The sequence below is a fragment of the Tursiops truncatus genome, chromosome 11 (assembly GCF_011762595.2).
Source record: "Tursiops truncatus isolate mTurTru1 chromosome 11, mTurTru1.mat.Y, whole genome shotgun sequence".
Classification (NCBI taxonomy): Eukaryota; Metazoa; Chordata; class Mammalia; order Artiodactyla; family Delphinidae; genus Tursiops; species Tursiops truncatus.
This window is the reverse complement of record NC_047044.1, coordinates 14,576,548-14,596,642: the sequence shown is the minus strand read 5'-3', so window position 1 is coordinate 14,596,642 and position 20,095 is coordinate 14,576,548. Positions and strand designations below refer to the sequence as shown.

Below are 20,095 nucleotides of genomic sequence, written 5' to 3'. Positions count from 1 at the left end.
GAAACTACCAGAGCCTGGGCTCAACCTAAGGTTTCTCAGAGCGTATGGTGCTGGGCACCACGGAGGAAATGGGGTAAGAACCAGGTACACCTGGGCCTTGCGGAGTGCCGAGTAGTTTTGTCTGCAGCATCCCTTTCAGCGTTAACGTTCTCCTGGCACAACTGGAAAGAGTTGACACAGCGACAAAGCAGAAGAGCCCCGATATCCGCGCCTTGCAGCAGTCTGGGCGCCTGCGCAGTGTGCTCCTAGGGCTCCCAGGGGGCGCTGTCGCGCGCCGAGTCATCGATCGCGAGTTCCCGAGCGGCCTGGCTCCACGCAGGCCACCAGCAGCTTGCTCGCGGGGTGGGCTCCAGGGGGCGCACTCAAGAGAGGGGGTGGGGCACTCATGTTCCAGAGACCGGCCTGGCGGGGCCTTCACGCCGTTACATCTCAGCATCCGCATAGCTCCGGCAGTCGCCGCTCCGGGGCTGCCGCCGCTTGAGACGGGAGCTAACCGGCCGCGCCGTCGTCACCGTCGCCGCCTCGGGGTCCCGGCCCCTGGGCCCTCCTGTGGCCGCCATGAAGCTGCGGGTCCGGCTGCAGAAGCGGACCTGGCCGCTGGAGATTCCCCAAGCGGAGCCAACGCTGGGGCAGCTGCGCGCGCACCTGAGGCAGGCCCTGCTGCCCACCTGGGGGTACAGGTACGCGAGAGGCGGGGGCGCGCGCGGCGGGTCGGGGAGGAGCGCCGGGTGGCGCGGGCACGCCCCGAGCTGTCACGTGAGGCCGGGCGGCGAGCTGGGCGTCGCGGGGCCAGCGGTCCTGCACTGTGACGCGCAGGCCGGGCGGCTAGCGGGCGCTGGGGCTGCAGCGTGCGGGGTCCCGGCTCCCAGAGGTCATGGCCCGGCGTCTCGGGGGCTCCGATCCCCTCCAGGGTGAGCCTTCGCTTCCGTGTTTGCAGTAAACGAACCTAGGGATAGGCTAGGATGCAAAATTCTCACGTCCTTTGAAATGTAAGGTTGGAAATTATGGGTTTGGCTTGGGTTAAACCTTTCGAGGCTCTCAGGGGTTTAAGTTCACCATCTCCAACTGTCGGAGTATTTCAGTGAAAAAGTTTGGAGAGTACTAGAAGGAGTTAGAAACCTGCCCTCCATCCGAGGCCACCTGTAACCTGGTACCGCTGCTTTCAGGCTGCAGTCACCTTAAGACTCCGTTAAGTGTTTACGTGCCAGGCGCCGCTGTGGGCACTTTGACTTCCCAGCTGCAGTTTTACAAAGTGCAGTGTGTCGGTCTGTTTCAAATAATAATATTTTCCTGGGCAAGATGTTGCTTTTTTTTTTTTTTTTGGATAAAAACTATGGAAAACGTTGGCCTTATGATGACCCTGGAGAGCTTGCAGTTTGGGGGCAGTGACATTGAGAAGTAATGGATCAAATTCTGTTATTTATGGGGCTGCAGATGAGGCTGCTTTGTTTCCAAAAGGGTATCCTGGGGACAGTAATCTGGGAGTAGAGGGACAAACGTAAAGGTGGTCCTCTTCAAATACTGAGCTACCGAATTGGAATTTGAGTGTGCTGAGAAAAAATAAAAAAGATGTTCTTTGGGGCTTCTTAGATGAATTCTTCAAAAGAAAACCTTTCTGTTAATTAAATGGTTCCTTTCATAAGACTTTTATAAACTTACATTTTATTTTTAGGGAATTCAGTAAAATGAGGCCGTATTATGAACGTCTCATCCTTTCATTTTTCAGGTTAAGACAATACTGCATTCAAAGTAAGCCTTTTTTTCTCCAAATTAAACACATAAATACAGAAAATGAGGCATTGACCTAACTCCTTTTAGGCATTATATTAATTGACATCCTGTTGTTTTTTTCTTGTTGTTAAACCTAAGTGTTTTGTATGCTGGCATCACTACCCCACCACAAATTGTCAAAATTAACTTCTCTTTTTATTTTCATATATATGTATATATATTTTATTATTTTTTAATTAGGTGGGACACTCTGGAAAGGATGTGAAACGCAATATGATGCTTGTTTACCCAAGAGCCCAAGTTAGTTTTGCTTTCAGGTTTGTTTTTACAGTCGAGGCTGGTTAACTGGAAGGAATGTTAAACTTCAGCTTGTGAAAGTAAATTCATTCTTCTGAAAGTATGTTCATTTTATAGTAAATGGGCAGTTTAAAAATGTGTCCATATGATATTATTACTTTTAAAGTGTCCTTGCTGAGCAAGTGGATCTGGGATTGTCATAAAATAATTCTCAAAGGCCTGGAGTTTCTAGGGTGGCAGTTCCTGATGAAAATATTATTTTTTTTTCACAGTTTCAGAAAACAGAATCAATAACGACTCTCCTGGAAAACCATATGTTACTCTAGAAATAGCTCTTCCCTTTTTCTAAAGGGGAGGCCGACATTTTATTAAGCAGACAATTCTTTACCTTTTTTACAAATTGATATTTGAACAAACATTGTGCTAGATACCATTAAAAAAAACAACTTTGTGCTGTGACAAATGATCCATAAAAACATAGTTCATTTGAGGTGTTTTTCCTTTTTTCTGCTAAAAATGGGATGTTGTTTTTCTGGGTAGTTGGCAGATTTTCAACATTTATCAACATATTTGAAAACAGAGTCATAGCTACTTATTTTCTAATAAGCAGGAGTAGTTCTTAAAGCTTCAGTAATTTCTCTACCAAAGACACTTTAATTGGTAAGAAAAAATGTATTTATATGGGCAAGAAAAAACATAAATGAATTATGGGGAGCACTTTTGAAAATGTAGCATTTTAAGAACAAATAACCAGAACATGATTTTCAAAGGACTTCATCCTTTGTTAACCTCTCAAAAAGTTAATGAAGTTAACATTGCTGAGTGTAAATGTCTTATAAAATGTTCTGCAGTGGTTTGTTAATTATTCCTCACCACTATGTAATGAAATGATGATGGTTCTCTCAAGGTCAGATAATCTGCCATGCAGAAAGGATGGGAGTTCCTTGCTTCAGACTAATTTGAGCTCTTAGCTTGTTTAGCACTGGGTTTTTGGATTTGTGTTGTGTTTCACATAAAAGACATTATAACTGGTGCTCAGTAAGGTTGAACTTATCAGTAGGAGGGATGAATTTATACTCAGTCATCTACATGCACTCGTCTGACTTTTTGTGGTTATGAATATTTGTTTAGGACATGGGTCTAGTATTTTGGAACCATAACCTAACTGTCCTGGAAGGATATTGTTAATTAGCCCTGATTTCAGCCTCATCTTGATCTCACCATCTAATGTTTATTGGTTGCATCCATTCCACAAATACTTGTATTTGCCAAGTGCTGGAGATACAGTTTTGAACTAGACAGACAAGGTACCCATCTCATGAAACTTACATCCTAGTCGTAGGGGTGGGGAAGAGAGCGGATAAGCAAATAAATATGATATTTTCAAATAGCAATGTTGTAATAAAAATAAAACAGATGAATGAAATAGAGTGATGGAGGCAGGTGGAAGGCATCTCTGAAGAGGTGACATTTGGGTTGAGACCTGGATGATGAGAAAGACTCAAGTCATTTGAAGAACTGGAAGAGCAGAAGCAGAGGCCCAAAGGCTGCAGTGAGGTTGATCTGTTTTAAGGAATGAGTCGAATGGAGAACAGCTAGTAAGAGGATGGGTGAGGTAGAAGAAGTGGGTCAGATGTTGGGCTTTGGAGGGCATGTTAAGGATTCTATTCCAAGGTCAAATAGAAGCCATTGGAGAATTCTCAGCAGAGGAATGATGTAATATGATTTATATTTTAAAGAGGCTATATTTCATTGAATCTCAGTTGCTGTCAATCCTGGGATGCACATTCTTATGTCACACTAAGTGGAAAAATGCTGTCCATTAAGCTGTGATATGTCATCGATTGTAAGAAGCATCCTGTTTCAAAGATGACAAAGTATAAAAAAGTGTGTATCTTAGAATTGATGAAAACATGGATTAATGATAGAGAATTACTGATCCTATCCCCGAGGCTAGAATCTATAACCTAAGCATTTGGTGATAAGAATAAATAATTTTGATACTTTTTCCAAGCTTTGGCTTTGCTCTTATCTTCGTTTTGTTTTCATTAGTTCTGCTGGGGGTCATACCATGTACCTTATATATGTTTCAAATGTATTATTGTGGGTAATGGTAATAGGTAGCCTTACTATCCTTATCCGTCTTTCTTGGCAGTTCTGATACCCGGTTTGCAATTACATTGAACAACGAGGATGCCCTCACTGGCGATGAAGAGACCTTGGCTTCATATGGGATTGTTTCTGGGGACTTGATATGTTTGATTCTTGAAGATGCCATTGCAGCACCTAACTTACCTTCATCCACAGATTCAGAGCATTCCTCACTCCAGAATAATGACCAACCCTCTTTGGCCGCCAGCTCCAGTCAGTCCAGCATACAGGATGAACAACTGCGTGATTCATTCCAAGGACAGGCAGCCCAATCTGATGTCTGGAATGATGGAAGTATGGTGGGTATTAAAATCAAGACAAGAAATAGAGTAGTTGATAAATCATACTGAATAGCTCAATTGAATTCTGTACCAGTCAGGATAATTATCATCAGTAGACTGCAGATTATAATCTTACAGAAAATTTATTTTTATTTTAAATACTTTATTTTTATTGAAGTATAGTTGGTTTATAATATTATATTAGTTTCAGGTGTACAATGTAGTGATTCAATTTTTTAATAGATTGTACTCCATTTAAAGTTATTACAAAATAATGGCTATACTTCCCTGTGCTCTACAATACATCCTTGTTGCTTATTTATTTTATACACAGTAGTTCATATCTGTTAATTCCATATCCCTATCTTGCCCCTTCCCCACTGATAACCACTAGTTTGTTGCCTATATCTGTGAGTCTGTTTCTGTTTTGTTGTATGCATTCATTTGTTTTATTTTTTAGATTCTACCTATAAGTGATAACATAGAGTATTTGTGTTTCTCTCTCTGACTTATTTCACTAAGCATCCTACCTTCTAGGTCCATCTATGTTGTTGCAAATGGCAGAATTTAATTCTTTTTTTATGGCCGAGTAATATTCCTGTGTGTGTGTATTTTAAGTTTTTAAAATTAAAAAAATTGTCACCTCAGAATCTAGATGCTGATGTAAATTTGAAAATATGTGCACTGATGTGTTCTTCCCAAACCAGCTCCTCCTCTGTCAGTGGCAGTACTGTTTTCCTGAGCTTAAAACTGTGGAATGATTTTTGACTCCTTATATCCAGCCCCTTAACAAGCCCTGCCTGTTTTTCCTTTCCATTCCAGGCTTCCAGTGTGTGTTCTTCAGTCTGCTTTCTGGGTTCATCTTCTTCTTCCACATTTTTTTAAAATACATTTATTTTATTGATTTATTTTTGGCTGCATTGGGTCTCCGTTGCTGCGTGCGGGCTTTCTCTAGTTGCCGCGAGCAGGGGCTACTCTTCGTTGCGGTGCACGTGCTTCTCACTGTGGTGGCTTCTCTTGTTGTGGAGCACGGGCTCTAGGCACGTGGGCTTCAGTAGTTGTGGCTCGCGGGCTCTAGAACGCAGGCTCAGTAGTTGCAGTGCATGGGCTTAGTTGCTCCATGGCATGTGGGATCTTCCCAGACCAGGGCTCGAAGGCGTGTCCCCTGCATTGGCAGGAGGTTTCTTAACCACTGCGCCACCAGGGAAGCCCCTTCCTGCACATTTTTGATTATGTTGTTCCCCTGCTCTTAGGTAACTCTGTGTCATAGGTACACCTGGGCTCATAATTTTTGAACTGAAAAAGTCCAGATATCTCTAGTTCAACCCTCTCATGTCGCAGACGAGGAAAGTGTTGTCTGTCCTCCTGTACCTAGTTTTTAAGGCTTTCTGAGCAGTTGCCCAACAACCTTTGGGGGCTAGTTTCTGTTCCTCCCTCCTGTCAACTGCCATCTGCAGTCAGACTGGCCCCCTCCTCCTCCTCCTCATGGTCCCTCTCGCAGCAAGCACCTGCGCACATGCGCACCTGCACATGCTCACACCTGCATGCGCGCGCGCGCGCACACACACACACACACACACACACACACACACACACACACACACACACACACACACACACACACACACACACACACACACACACACAGCCTAGCGACTGCTTCGCTCTCTGCTGTTGCTGCTCCCCTGGCGTGGAACCCCCTCCCTGTCCTCTCTCTCCTGTCCGCATCTCTACCCACCTTCCAAGGCCCTGCCAACGGCAGCCCAGTAGTTTTCTTCAGTTCCTTTGTATTGATCATCTTTATTGCCTTGTAAACACCTCATTATTTACTATTCCGCCTTTTAATTTCTTGCATGGCACAAATGATCACTTTATTACTTAATATTTTAATACCAGTACATATGCCATCTTAATTGTTTTGTGTGTGTACATTCATCATGTCAACTTAATTTGTTTTTTGCAGTCTTTAAATGTTTATAAGTATTCATTGTGCCTATATGTCATCAAGTATAGACAGATATTAAAAAATACTTTTTAGCTGATTGGTAAATTATAAAAATCATCTATGTCTAGATTTTTAGTAATAGTATCCAGAGAGATTAAGTAAGTTAAAAAAGCTTTTATAAAGCTCGAAGTATTTTTATGAATTTTCTTTTCAGAAATTATTATGTATCTCTGAGCTTCTGTCTCATAGAAGTAATCTAGAGAATGAGTAAGAATATTTAGTCAGATATTTAAATTACATTTCTGAGTCTTTTTTGATGATAGACTCATTCAGAGATTCTGGTAGAAGGATCCATTCCCTTTACTTTTCATATGATGGTTACTTTACTAGTTTCCTTTTGGCAAATTTTGAGACATTAGTATTGCCTCATGTTAGTAATTTCAATTCTAAAAGCGTGCTGTTTTGTATTCTACGACTTGTATAGGGTGACTGTAAAATCTTAGTGGGGACATAGATGATTTTTATAATTTACCAATCAGCTAAAAAGTATCAGACCCTAATGTTAGGGTCCTGTTCCATACTTGTTCCACTCATTTGTGAATGACATATGACAAATGATCTGTTTAGAGAGGTGGTGCTAAACATTTTTTTCTCATCTCCACATGCATGAAGAATATGATAAGTACTTATATCATATCAGGATGGCTCAGAGAACGTCAGTGGTTCTCATGGAGTGAGAGTAGAGTTTGATAAGCTCACCAGGGGATTCTGATATCTTCCTCCCATGTCATTATCAGTCTGGGGTAACCTTTTAAAATATTTTTCCCACATATATTCTCTCCCATACAACTGTCAGTAAGTAGTAAATGGCCAAAAGTTAGGTATAAGAAGCAAAGAGCATATATACAGGCATACCTCATTTTATTGCACTTAGTTTTAATGTGCTTTGCAGATACTGTATTTTTTACAAACTGAAGGTTTGTGGCAACCCAGCGTTGAGCAAGTCTATTGGTGCCATTTTTCCAATAGCATTTGCTCACTTCTGTCTCTGTGTCACATTTTGGTAATTCTCATAATAGTTCAACATTTTTTGTTATTATATTTGTTATGATCTGTGATCAGTGATCTTTGATGTTACTATTGCAAAAAGGTTACGACTCCCTGAGGGCTCACGTGATGGTTAGCATTTTTTAGCAAAAAAGTATTTTTAAATTAAGGTATGTACATTGTTTAGACATAATGCTATTGCATACTTAATAACTACGGTATAGTGTAAACATAACTTTTATATGCGTTGAGAAACCAAAAAAGTTGTGTGACCTGCTTTATTGTGATATATTCACTTTATTGCAGTGGTCTGGAACCCAACCTGCGATATCTCCAGGTATGCCTGTAATTCATAATTTAGTTAGGTGTTAAGTGGCTTTAATAAGTAGTTTCTCCTTTCTCAGAAATATGATGGAGCGTCGTTTTTAGGTAATATGGATTGTCATCAACCTCTAGGTTTTAACAAATGAATTTGGATCTTTTCCATAAGCCATCAGGGCTCAGGTCCTCAGGGATTTTGAAAGAAACAACCTCTTGTTCCCTTACATTCTTCCACCGTTTCACTCATATTATATAATTTTAATTTCCTCTGTTCCTTTCCTAATGGAAATACGAACTTAAAAGAAACATGTGCTTTGCATTAAGAGTTGAGCACATATCTAGGAAATAGTCTTTCTGAGCAAAATTAATATAGGTAACTCAGTCTTACTGAAGCAGTGTATTGTGTCTAAAAGCCCTGAACTGTGAGTCTGGAGATCTTTGTTTATTTCAAATTTTTATTAGCTGGTAACCTTGATTATGTTATTTAATCTGAATCAAAATTACAGTACGTATAAAAAGGGGATGTCATCTGTCTTACCTATTTTACAGAATTTTTGTGTGGTGTAAATTAGAAAACAAATCAAAAACATGAAATTGTAAGAATTGTAAGATATTATCCTTCAGCATTTGTTCAACAAGCATTTACTGAGTACCTACTGTGTGCCAGGTATTGTACGGGTGTTACAAAAATGGGTGACATGTAGTCTTTTCCTTTCTAAGCTTGTGGTCATGGCAGGATATAGACATGTAATCAGAAAGTTGCAATACGGGTGATAAAGTGCAATAATCAAGGCCTTTGCAAGGCAGAGAGGTAGTCCATAACCTGAAGAGGTGGGGAATACCAGAATGGGGAGGAAGGGACTGTGGCATGTGAACTTGATACAGAGTCGGGGATCAGGTGATGAAGGGCCCTGAATGCTAAGGAGTTTAGGAGTTTGGACTTCATTTTGTAAGCCTGTATTTCTCAGCATGGCCTCTATGAAAAACCTGTGAGATTATAAGTAAGTGTTATGGGGATACTGAGTGTTAAGGAAGGAGGATAGTGTTTCTTGGTTAAATGTTATGCACACTCTGTGGACTTCTCAGAGCTTTACAATGCCAAAGTGTATTTTGTGAATATGGAGGGTGAGGTTCGGTGGCTATGTCATGTAGCATTTCCATACTTATTTGATTGTAGACCTCTTTTTTCCTAAGAACACTTAGGGTCACATTCCAAGGCACAATTTAGGGCAGTGCTGCTGTCTGCATAGGGGAAGTACTGGCAAGTTTAAGCTGGGACATGGGACATAATTGGGTTCTCAATTGTCAAAGAACTCTGGCAGCAGTGGGTGGAATGTATTGGAAGACAAGAAAGAGGAGTGAAGGCATACTTGGGGAGGCTGTTGCTGGAGGCTAGGAGATAAATGAGTCTGAAGTACCACTGGAGTAGGAAGGGGCAGATTTTGGAGACATTTAGGAGATAGAGTCAGTGGACCTTTGACAGCTAATCATATTGGGGGTGGCGCTTAATGAGGTCGAGGGGGAAGTCTAGGATGATTTCCAGGTGTTTGGCATATCAGCCAGAATTAATGGAGGTAAGGAATTCAGGATGGAGGAGCAGATTGCAGGGTCATTTGTTGAGGAGGGCTTGCTGCAAATGTGTACCATTTCTGAACCTCTGAGCGCTGATCTCAGTTCACTTTGAATACAAAATTTACTGTGAAAAGATGAAAGTCTGTTTAAAGAATTCGTTGTTTTTGTTATCCTTTTCAGTCAGGGCCTAGTCACAATTTTGAAGCTGAGTCAATTCCAGATGTCGTGGATGCGGAAGAGGGCACAGGTTTCTTTCCCTCAGAACCAATGCTCTGCAGCGAATCGGTGGAAGGGCAAGTGCCACATTCATTAGAGACCCTGTATCAGTCAGCTGACTGTTCTAACCCCAGCGACGCCCTGATAGTATCCATACATCTTCTCATGTTGGAGTCGGGTTACATACCTCAGGTAAGACTACAGAGAGCAAAAGTTTCCCATTAGAAAAGGGGTGATGTTCTAGATTTCTTTATTAAGTGTGTTTGGGTATTAATGTAAAGTGTCGAACACAGCGATGAGCATACAGTAGGCAGTCAGCAAATGTTCCCTTCCCTCTTTTCCTTCTTTTTTTCTCCTTTATTTCCTTGTCAGCTTTTAGTTAGTATTATAGAATTGATGGCAACTTTGGTTTAAAAAAACCCAAAAGTTTATATGTGATCATATGTAGGTAAAATGTTGTCAGTGCGTGTGGATTGGGCATGACTAGATAGATGGCTCACCAGTTTATTTTTTATGTTAGTGGTTCTGTGAATTGCCACTAACTTAGTAAGATTCAGTTAGGAAGAGGGATGTTGTTCTTATGCTGTAGTTGCTTACCTTCATCCATTCATTCCTTATCCATTTGATAAATGTCTGCCAGTGTCAGGTGCAGTGCCTTGTCTCTGCTTTCAGCTTGCTTGCAGTCCAAGAGTAGGAGAGAGAGACAAGTATACAGACCGTTATACTGTATTGGCTAAATTGTAGGAGAAACACATACATATATAGGATGCCAGAGATTCACAGAGGAGAACATTTAGAAGTTTTTCAAATTTTAATGTGCTTAAGAATACCTAGGGATCTTATTAAATGCAGATTCTGATTTAATAGATCTAGGGCGGAGCCTGAGATATTATGTGAGCATACTCTACACGATAGCAATGCTGCTGGTCTGTGGGCCATGTTATGAGTAACAAGTATATAGACTAATTCAGTGATCATTGAACACGTGCACCATGTCATGCCAGGAATTAGAATATAAAGATACTGGGGCAGTCCTTATCCTCAAGGAGTCTGTAAGTGGGGGAGAGGAACAAAAAGGAAATTATAACATATTATAATACAATTAATAACATAATAGAAGTATATAACAATAGAAATAGGAACAGAATGTTAGAGGGTGAGAGAGTGGGAATGACAAAAAGGATTTGTTTTGAAAAAGGCTTTACAAAGGAAGTGGTATTTGAACTGGGATCTTGCATAATGATACGGCTTTGCTAGGCAGAGAAGCGAGACTTTGAAGTGAGAAATCAGTCTCTCTCTCTGATGTTATTTTATCTATTTGAACAGAAGTTTTGATGGCAGATAATATATTGTAACTTTTTTCTATCAAAGTTTTAAATATTAATAGAAATATTAATGATTTGATAAATTTTATTAAAGGGACTGTATGGAATGCTTATTTGTAGACAAGTTAGGAGCCTCTTGGGTTTTTAATCTTTTTGAGAGTAATACGGTTCTTCATTATTTGTTTCCCTTTCATTTCACTCCCCAGGGGACTGAAGCCAAAGCTGTGTCCATGCCGGAGAACTGGAGGTCGGGGGGCGTGTATAAGCTGCAGTACACGCATCCTCTCTGCGAGGGTGGCTCTGCTGCTCTCACCTGTGTGCCTTTGGGAAACCTCATCGTCATAAATGGTAATTGGATGGCGTAGTCATGCTTGTTAGTTTGTGAATCTTTACATGTTTCTCTCCAGAAATTTCATAGCCACTTCGGTGATGGGCTATCATGATGCAGTTAGGAGTCTTTCTCAACTTTGTTTAATCCCGAGCCCACTGGTAACACGGGTCTGAAAGGTTACAGAATACAGGGCTGATGTTTATGCTAGCAGCCTTCACTCTAGAGGCAGCTATACTCTTTTGCTGTCTTAACTGTGTAATTTTTTTGCTCCAGGGGGAGTTGTGATACTAGGAGTAAAATGAGTCTATTACATATGAACTCTTTAAAGAATACTTTTTCTTTATGCCTGTGGATGGCTTTTTAATTTTTGTTTTACTAACCAAGGTCTTGAACTGAGAGACGGTGAAAGGTGAGGTTGAGCTGGGATCATTTTCTATCTAGTTTGGCATCTCTGAATGCATAGAAGTACCGCCAAGGGTTCTGAGGCTTCAGTGTGTGTGTTTTATCCCCCTCCTACCCATCCTCAAGTAAGTCCCTCTGAATAGAGTTTCTTTTTCTAGTTCTCCTCTTTCATACTAAGAAATTTCACTGGCTAGCAATACATTCTATTTTTGTATTTCATTTTAGCTCAGATGCCATCCGGAGATCTATGCCAGCTACCAGGGGTCTCTGGAGTAGTCTCGTAATCACACATCCTGGAGATCCATTTGAGTGACTAGACTCTTTTGTTTTTGCTCTGGTTTGATTTTTGAGCTTCACCCTTTTAGCTAAGTAAGAGAGAATGATAAGATTGGAATGCCTGCATTTTTTATTTTTCATTACGGCTCATCTTTTATACAGCAGAGACAGTTGCCTTGACATGTCTTAGCTCTGGTTTGCAACATGTTCTGCAGCTGCTAGTTTCTGCTGAGATGGGAGCAGGGAGGTGGCTTGGTAGAGCCAGTGTTGCTACTTGAACCTTGAGCAGCAACACGTGTGCCTGTTTCATTTAGTGAGGTCCCTTGTAAGGTTTTGTTGGGAAAAGCTTTTTCTGCTAAAGTCTATTTGAAAGCCACTAACCTACACTGTGATCTTTGAACTAAAAGATGGTTTTAGGTTCCCTTTATGTAATTTCTTCTATTTCTTTTTAATCACTAGATTCTTTGAAGTGTTATTGAAAAGTCTCACGTTTTCAGCTTTAGTGGTGTTTCACATTTGTAGGACGTGACTGATGGCACTAGGACCTAGCAGTGTCTCTTCAACAGTTCATCACAGTTAGCAAATGTAACTTCTGGCTGGGCATTCTTATACAAAGAGGGCCAACAGTATCTAATCATACTGCTACATCACGTCATCACTTGCAAGGTTGCAGCTATCAAATAGTAAACGTGAGGTTGTAATTTTTGCCTCAATTTCTTATAAATCACTTTAACGACACGTGTATATTAACCTTTATTTACTAGTCTTAAGATACTTAACATAGAGAATAGCTACTAAATGTCTTAGTTTCTGATGCTTTGTTCCTTTAATAATTCTTGGCAAATCATCTACTTGTGGATGTAAGTGGCAGACAGTCATTCCAGAACCATTCCAGGCCTGGTTCTTTGAAAAGGAGCAGTATGTCCTTAAATCTTTGCTTCACCCGAGACATCCTGCTCAGTGCACATCTGCACGAGCACATCACTGGCTCTTTCGTGGAACGAGATGAAGTGCGCCTTTGCATGTAGGATTAAAAATGAACCCTCTGGTGATGTCAAGAATATTGATTCTCTGAGTTTAGAGAGAGATGATACTGTGAAAATTAGCAGGATTCTTTTAATAAATAAGAGAAGACTCACTGCCAAGGGTTAAATAAAAAATAAATGGAGTTTTTAGTGACCTCATTAGAAATAATGATTGTATTGTGTTTAACTGTCTCCTATTAACCTTGTTGCATATCTTTCAATTATTAATAAGCTGCTGTTGGTAAGACTTAGTGGGTTTCAAATAAAGGTGCTTATTGTAGTTTTTAAAAGTGTTTTAGAGTGATTTTACTTAATGTGATGCAGGTTTGCACTTTGGACTTTGCTGTGAGGGAAGGAAATAAGTGTAGGGCAGTTTGTCTGTATACCGTGTGTTTCCTATATATGGGGGCAAAGGGAACGCAAGTCCACACTAAAAAGTGGAGGCAGTTGATGAAATGGCAGAACCTTTTCATCATCTTTCTTTGGCTTATTTACAGCTACACTAAAAATCAACAGTGAGATTAGAAGTGTGAAAAGACTGCAGCTGCTGCCAGAATCTTTTATTTGCAAAGAGGAATCAGGTAATATAACCATGATTGAACTTCTGGGGTGAAGCTTTGAGAGGTTCACTTTAAAAAAACAGAAAGGTAATGTTCAAAAGACTTAACAGTTTCTGGATGAGATTAAAGCAAATTTAAGACAATGTTGCAGAGTTTCGGTTTCTTTCCTGTTTCTCTTAGGGTCTTGGATACTGAATTATATTTATACATCACACACCATTGATGCTTCATAATTTCTTTCCTTTTTTTTTTAAATAAATTTATTTATTTTATTTTTGGCTGCATTGGGTCTTTGTTGCTGCACAGGGGCTTTCTCTAGTTGTGGTGAGCGGGGGCTACTCTTCATTGTGGTGCACAGGCTTCTCATTGCGGTGGCTTCTCTTGTTGCAGAGCACAGGCCTAGGCACGCAGGCTTCAGTAGTTGTGGCACGCAGGTTCAGTAGTAGTGGCACATGGGCTTAGTTGCTCTGTGACATGTAGGATCTTCCCAGACCAGGGCTCAAACCTGGGTCCCCTGCATTGGCAGGCGGATTCTTAACCATTGCGCCACCAGGGAAGTCCTGATGCTTCATAATTTCTAAATTACTCTTTGTGGATTTTTCTAGCATTGTATTTAACCAGTATGGAGAGGATCTGTGTTTTGTGGAAACCATACAATGCAACTTCATTATCGAAGATTATGGAAGGAAAAACTGCACTCAAAATGTTTGCTTAGGGGCTTCCCTGGTGGCGCAGTGGTTGAGAGTCTGCCTGCTGATGCAGGAGACACAGGTTCACTCCCCGGTCTGGGAAGATCCCACATGCCGCGGAGCGGCTGGGCCCGTAAGTCATGGCCGCTGAGCCTGCGCGTCCGGAGCCCGTGCTCCACAACAGGAGAGGCCACAGCAGTGAGAGGCCCGCGTACCGCAAAAAAAAAAAAAAAAAAGTTTGCTTAAACTTTTATAAATTTGGTTGCTATTTGATACAGATTGGAACTTTACCAAAAGTTTGCATTCTAGGCATGGTTTTGCTTATGTTCTATAAAAATTAATAGATGCAAAGAAGACGAGTTTTCTTTTTTCTTTCAGTTAAACCCAAAGTGTGAGAGGCAGGTAAGTAGTTGAAGGAGAAGAGATGAGGTGGAAGGGGAATTAACATCTTTTAGTACTTGTCTTTTGCTGGACATGGGCCTTTACAGATGTATTTTTCATTTTATCCTCATAGTAAATTTAGGCGGGTTTTAAAATCCACATGGGGAATGGTGTGGTATAGCAGGGAGATGGGACTTACAGCAGTGTCTTTTAAGGGAAGCTACCTAGATCTAGATCTTTGCTTTGAAGGTCTTGAGACTTATTCTTGTTAGTTCCCAGGGGAGATCAGGCCCTGAGAGACTAACGTATGTAAACTAAAGCTGATAAGAAAAGGAGACATCAGATACGTATTTATAATGGTCTCTGAACATTTAATGTCATACTAGGCCAGTGTTTCTCAACCATTTTTTCATTATCAATCCCCTAAGGAGAGTTTGTACACATTTTTCCCCCAAAATCATTCTCCCTCATGAAATTTTAATTTCATAGATATACTGTACACTTATTTGTATACTGTGGCCCTTTGGAGGGTCACAGACCAATGTAATAGCTGGGATTTTTGCCTGGTTGGGGGCAATATTGTTTTTGTTGAGAACGCATGAACTAGACTGATAAATCTGTAAAGATGGTCTTACCCTTAAGACCAGAAAAACTTGAAATTCCTTGGCTATAACACTTTATATTCATCTCTATACTATGGAGGACCTTGCTGTGGGGAGTAGAAATACTCTACATTCTACAGCAGTAGAGGTTGTTATACCCATTTTCTAGATCAGGAAACAGGTCTAGAGGAGGTTAAATTACTTCAAGGTCACAGAGCTAATAAATGGTAGAATTTAGGATTGGAATAGATTTGACTCCTGAGACCTGTTTTTTAAGAACAATTTTTACAGGAATATAGCTCAGATGATCTGATTTCTGTTAAATAAGGAAAAAGGAAATAAAAGAGGAGGAGGAAAGTTAATACTGTTAGATTACAAGTTTTCAGATTATATTGAATATTTTCAATATGTAATTTTTATGTTGGGTAGGAATATGCTGCTCCGTTTGACAAGTCATTTTAATCAATTTTTACTATGGCTTATAGTACCTAGGTACTGTTATTCTTTTATTTGTAAGTTCCTAATTACTTTTATAGTAAGGAAAAATGTGTTTAAAGATGATTCAGCTTTCAGAGTTACACATTGTATTACTTCCTCTTCGACCAGAGACTTTGGTTCATTTCTGTTTATGTAGGAATTGTGAAAACTAACTTACCACTTTGATTTGGTTTGGCGGAAGTAGAGAACACCATTTCAAGTTTTTCCATTTGATTGTGTGTTTTGATCTTTCATTTAAAAAATATTCTAGGGGAAAATGTAGCCAAGATATACAAAGATCTTCAGAAGCTCTCTCGCCTCTTCAAGGACCAGCTGGTGTATCCTCTTCTGGCTTTTACCCGACAAGGTGAGAAATGATAAATCATCACAGGTTGAATGGCTGGAAAGAATAGTAAGTTCACATATGTTTAAGGGTGACATAAACCTTCCCTCTTTTCTTCCCTCTTTTCTCGTCCTCGTGGAAATTCTCCTCTTTTAAGACTAAGCTCAAATGTTAATTCCTTAATTGCTCTTTACATCCTCTTTGTATCTCCACTGCATTTTATATGTATCTTTATTATAGCCCTTTATCCAGTGTATCATAATAATTTTTGACATGATTTCTCTCCACCTAAGGTTATGAATACCTTGAAAGCAGGGAATATGTCTTTTTCACTTTTGTATTCTCATGGCCTAGCACACGGTCAGGCCTATAGTAAGTGTTCAATAAATACATATACAAATAACGTATAGCCTGTAAATTTGGTCTACTTTTTTTTTTAAACTATTTATTGGGACTCTGTGCTAGGTACTTCGGATATTTCACATGCATTCTTATTTAATGCTAACAGCTTTGAAGTAGATTTTACTCTCATTTTATAGATGGTGAAGCTAATTCAGTGAGGTTTATAATTCACTCAAAATCCTTGTGCTAATCAGCTTTCTCTTTGTGTTGTAGTAAAAAGTATTTTAAAATCTTAAGTGAACATTTATGTCTCACTTGCATATGTGCTCCGTGGGGCTTGGCTTTGGCCGAGGAGTGGTGAGTAGTCCTCATCCGGGGCTTGCTCTTCTTGTGGCACAGGGAAGAGAGGACCAGTGGCCTAACCATGTGTTGGTTTTTAAAGCTTTTTTTCACAAATGATATGCCACTTGCACTCACATTTCACTGGACAAAACAAGTGAAAATGGCCAAACCTGGACTGTGGGACGGGGAAGCATAACTATAGGGTAGAAAATGATAGGGTAGAATCATAATCTACCACATTCTTTTGGCTGGTAAATAATTTCAGGTTTATACAGATAGTTATGTGGCTTTTATCTGCTATTTGTATGTAGGAAAATGATATTTTAGGTCTCAAGTTGCATGGTGCCAAGGCTATTATAGTTTTCTTCTTTGGCTGGTGGTGAGGGAAAAGAATAATGTGAATTTTAAAACCCCTTACTGGACTTTGATTATCTTTGCTAGTTGAGAATGGTATCCCATATATTCAAAGGAGCTAATAATGAAAAAATAATTTTCATTTGACTTCGGAATATATTATTCTTTTCCTTTCTTGGTTTTGCTTTTGAATTTGTCTACCTCCCTTCTTTTTCAGCTAGATATTGAATAATAGTAATCTAACACTCGAGTGCTAATTACGTGCCAAACATCGTTGTGAGCACTCTGTATGTATTTACACATTTAATTCTCAACTCAGTGAGGTAGGTAGTATTACTAACCCATTTTACAGATGAGAAAATTGAGTTAGAGTTTAAATAACTTGTCCAAAGGCACACAGCTAATAAGTAGCAGCATTGGAAACCAATTGCACAAGCCAATTAATTATCCATTTTCTATAGTTGAATAGAGAATTTTTTGTTGTGCTGAATATCGCTTGAAACAAAGGAGGCCATTGGCTAGTATTTAGAAATTGTCATAGTTATTTGATCTGTATTAAAAAGTAATTTGTTTCTCTACTAAAACATAAAGAGAATAAGGGGCTTGGATTTAGTAGTAGTTATAGAGTTAACCTGGGGACAGAAGTTTGTTACAGATAACTTAAGCTTGGATAATTGAGGATACCATCTAATTTATCATCTCCTTAGAAAGTTGGCAACTTCGGTTGAATATATGGGGAAACCGGATGTTCTTTACTCAGTGATACCTATCCTCTTTTTCCTTTTAGCACTGAACCTACCAGATGTGTTTGGGTTGGTAGTCCTCCCATTGGAGCTGAAACTGCGGATCTTCCGACTTTTGGATGTTCGTTCTGTCCTGTCTTTGTCTGCAGTTTGTCGTGACCTCTGTATTGCTTCGAATGACCAACTTCTGTGGAGGTGTTTATATCTGCGGGATTTTCGAGGTGATTTCCATGATAACATGTTAACAAGAAAAGGGTTCTTTGTTACTGAGGTCTTAATTACTCAGCTTGCCAGAAGTTTTAAGTTGTGGGCTTTTTTTTTTTTTAAGAGTAAGAAATAATCATAACATAGCCTTATTGTAAAGAGATTCTAAGCTTCATATACCTTTGCCTATGTCCTGAAAACTCTCCCCATTCATTTCTGTGTTCTCTGCAATACAAACAGTCCATTAGATCAAGTAGACTATTTCAGGATAGAAAATTGAAGTAAGACACGTTTAATGTTGGATGAATGAAACGTTTTTAAATCTCTGTTTTTTCTTTGTAGATGGTACTGTCAGAGGTCGAGACACAGATTGGAAAGAAGTAGGTATTTTTAAATACCAAGGCTAATGTTCATAGCACAGAAATAACTCATGAATTAATACATTAAGGGCATATTTTCCACTTTTTTATGATATAATGCAATGTTTAAGTTAAATTTATTGCTAATTTTTAGTAAATGAAAATGTTTTCAACTTCTACCTTAGACTCAGTCCTTAGTGTCTTGTAATTACACAGGAAAAAGAATCTTTAACACAATGACTGTTTTCACCTTAATATATTCTTCCTTCTTCTGTTGTTAAAAAAATTGAGTTGTTTTTGTGCTGGAGTAATCTTGAGCTGTTCAGCTAGCTAGAATAGTAAATTATGAAGAGAATAAGTTATATTGTTTTATTTGCAGATACCACTGTAAAAAGACATTGATAGGACACAGAAACTTGGGATGAAGGACTAGAGAATAAAATTCAATGAAAGTCCTCAAATATGTACAAAATACATAGTACTGTTCTTTAGGAATATGTTCCATCCTCTAAAATAGCATCTTTTTTGTTATTTAAATTGAGGTCCATTAGGGACATAAGTTAGGTGAGAAATTGAACATAAGTGCTGGCCCCCCACCCCCTTCCCTGCCCAGTACCTTAACTTTTTATATTGTGTGGCATGACATTTTCAACAAATATTTAAAATTTCCACTTTCAAAAAAGGCTGACTTAAAATTGCATATCAGCTTGAGAGCTCTGGATTGCAGTCTTGAGAATACATGTCACTCAGTTATCCCTCCTTTGGATGTATGGTTACTCTAAATTGGCACAATTGCTCAGTTGCAGTGTGGTTAAAGAATAGAGTTCATTTGGCATTGTGTTCATATCTACTACCTTATTCATGCAGATAGAAACTGGTAAAAGTTCTCTTCTGTGCACTTTTTTTTTTTTTTTGCCTGCCTTGATAGTATGGGAAAAGAAAAGGTATATAGTACAATGAAAGCAAATGAACTTTGGGGAAATATCCAACTCACTTACCATATCTTGTCCTTGTTTTTCTATAGCTGTACAAGAAGAGGCACAAACAAAGAAAAGAAGCTCAGAGAGGGCGGCATGTGATGTTCCTGCCGTCGTCACCCCACCCCATTCCATTCTACCCCAACCCCTTGCACCCCAGGCCTTTTCCTCCCAGTTCTCTCCTTCCTCCAGGAATTATTGGTGGTGAATATGATGAAAGACTAACCCTTCCTTATGTTGGGGATCCAATCAATTCACTCATCCCTGGGCCTGGGGAGACACCCGGACAGTTCCCTCCACTCAGACCACGTTTTGACCCAATCGGCCCTCTTCCAGGACCTAACCCCATCTTGCCAGGGCGAGGTGGCCCCAATGACAGATTTCCCTTAAGACCTAGCAGGGGTTGGCCAACTGACAGCCGGCTACCATTCATGTGACTGATTTATAATCTCATGCTGGAGCTTGTTTTGTTTTTTTAAACTACAGACATCATCTTGTTGGGGTGCTATCTCTAGTGTTTTCTGATTGTGGTGGTGAGAAATGCACTCACAGAAGCCTTTTGGTAGATATATTTAAAGCTCCAGGGGTGGTATAGCCCAAAGGTTACTGCATGACAGGGTTGGCCTTGGGAATAGTTGGTTCCTGACATCCCCTCTCTGAATTACCCTCTAGAATGAAGGTTAGACATTGATAATGTTCTACACCAGAATAATAATAATAAAAAAAGTGTGAATCACACGGCAGTCTTGACTTTTATTAACGAAAGATATGTAATAAATATTCAGAACAGCTTTACAGCATG

At 39.8% G+C, this 20,095-nt stretch overlaps 2 protein-coding genes across 4 annotated transcripts in view; one reads left to right on the top strand and one right to left on the bottom strand.

Annotated features, from left to right (window-relative positions):
* The first annotated feature begins 371 nt into the window (after positions 1 to 371).
* FBXO7 (F-box protein 7) lies at positions 372 to 20,031 on the top strand. Of its 3 annotated transcripts, none has more exons than XM_033866165.2 (9): positions 372 to 680; positions 4,184 to 4,478; positions 9,526 to 9,753; positions 11,093 to 11,234; positions 13,418 to 13,501; positions 15,901 to 15,996; positions 17,798 to 17,974; positions 18,300 to 18,337; positions 19,341 to 20,031. In XM_033866165.2, the coding sequence occupies exons 1-9, from the start codon at positions 559 to 561 to the stop codon at positions 19,728 to 19,730; spliced, it is 1,572 nt and encodes a 523-aa protein (XP_033722056.1). In that variant the 5' UTR covers positions 372 to 558; the 3' UTR covers positions 19,731 to 20,031. The 3 variants fall into 3 exon arrangements, with proteins under 3 accessions (XP_033722056.1, XP_033722057.1, XP_033722058.1); XM_033866166.2 differs by having other exon boundaries at positions 374 to 680; positions 4,388 to 4,478; XM_033866167.2 differs by lacking the exon at positions 372 to 680 and adding an exon at positions 776 to 911 and having other exon boundaries at positions 4,336 to 4,478.
* SYN3 (synapsin III) overlaps positions 19,307 to 20,095 on the bottom strand; it is a 432,411-nt gene continuing 431,622 nt past the window's right edge. The window contains exon 16 of the mRNA XM_019952355.3: positions 19,307 to 19,340. The gene's annotated coding sequence lies outside the window, so the exon portion shown is untranslated. The remainder of the gene's footprint in view (positions 19,341 to 20,095) is intronic.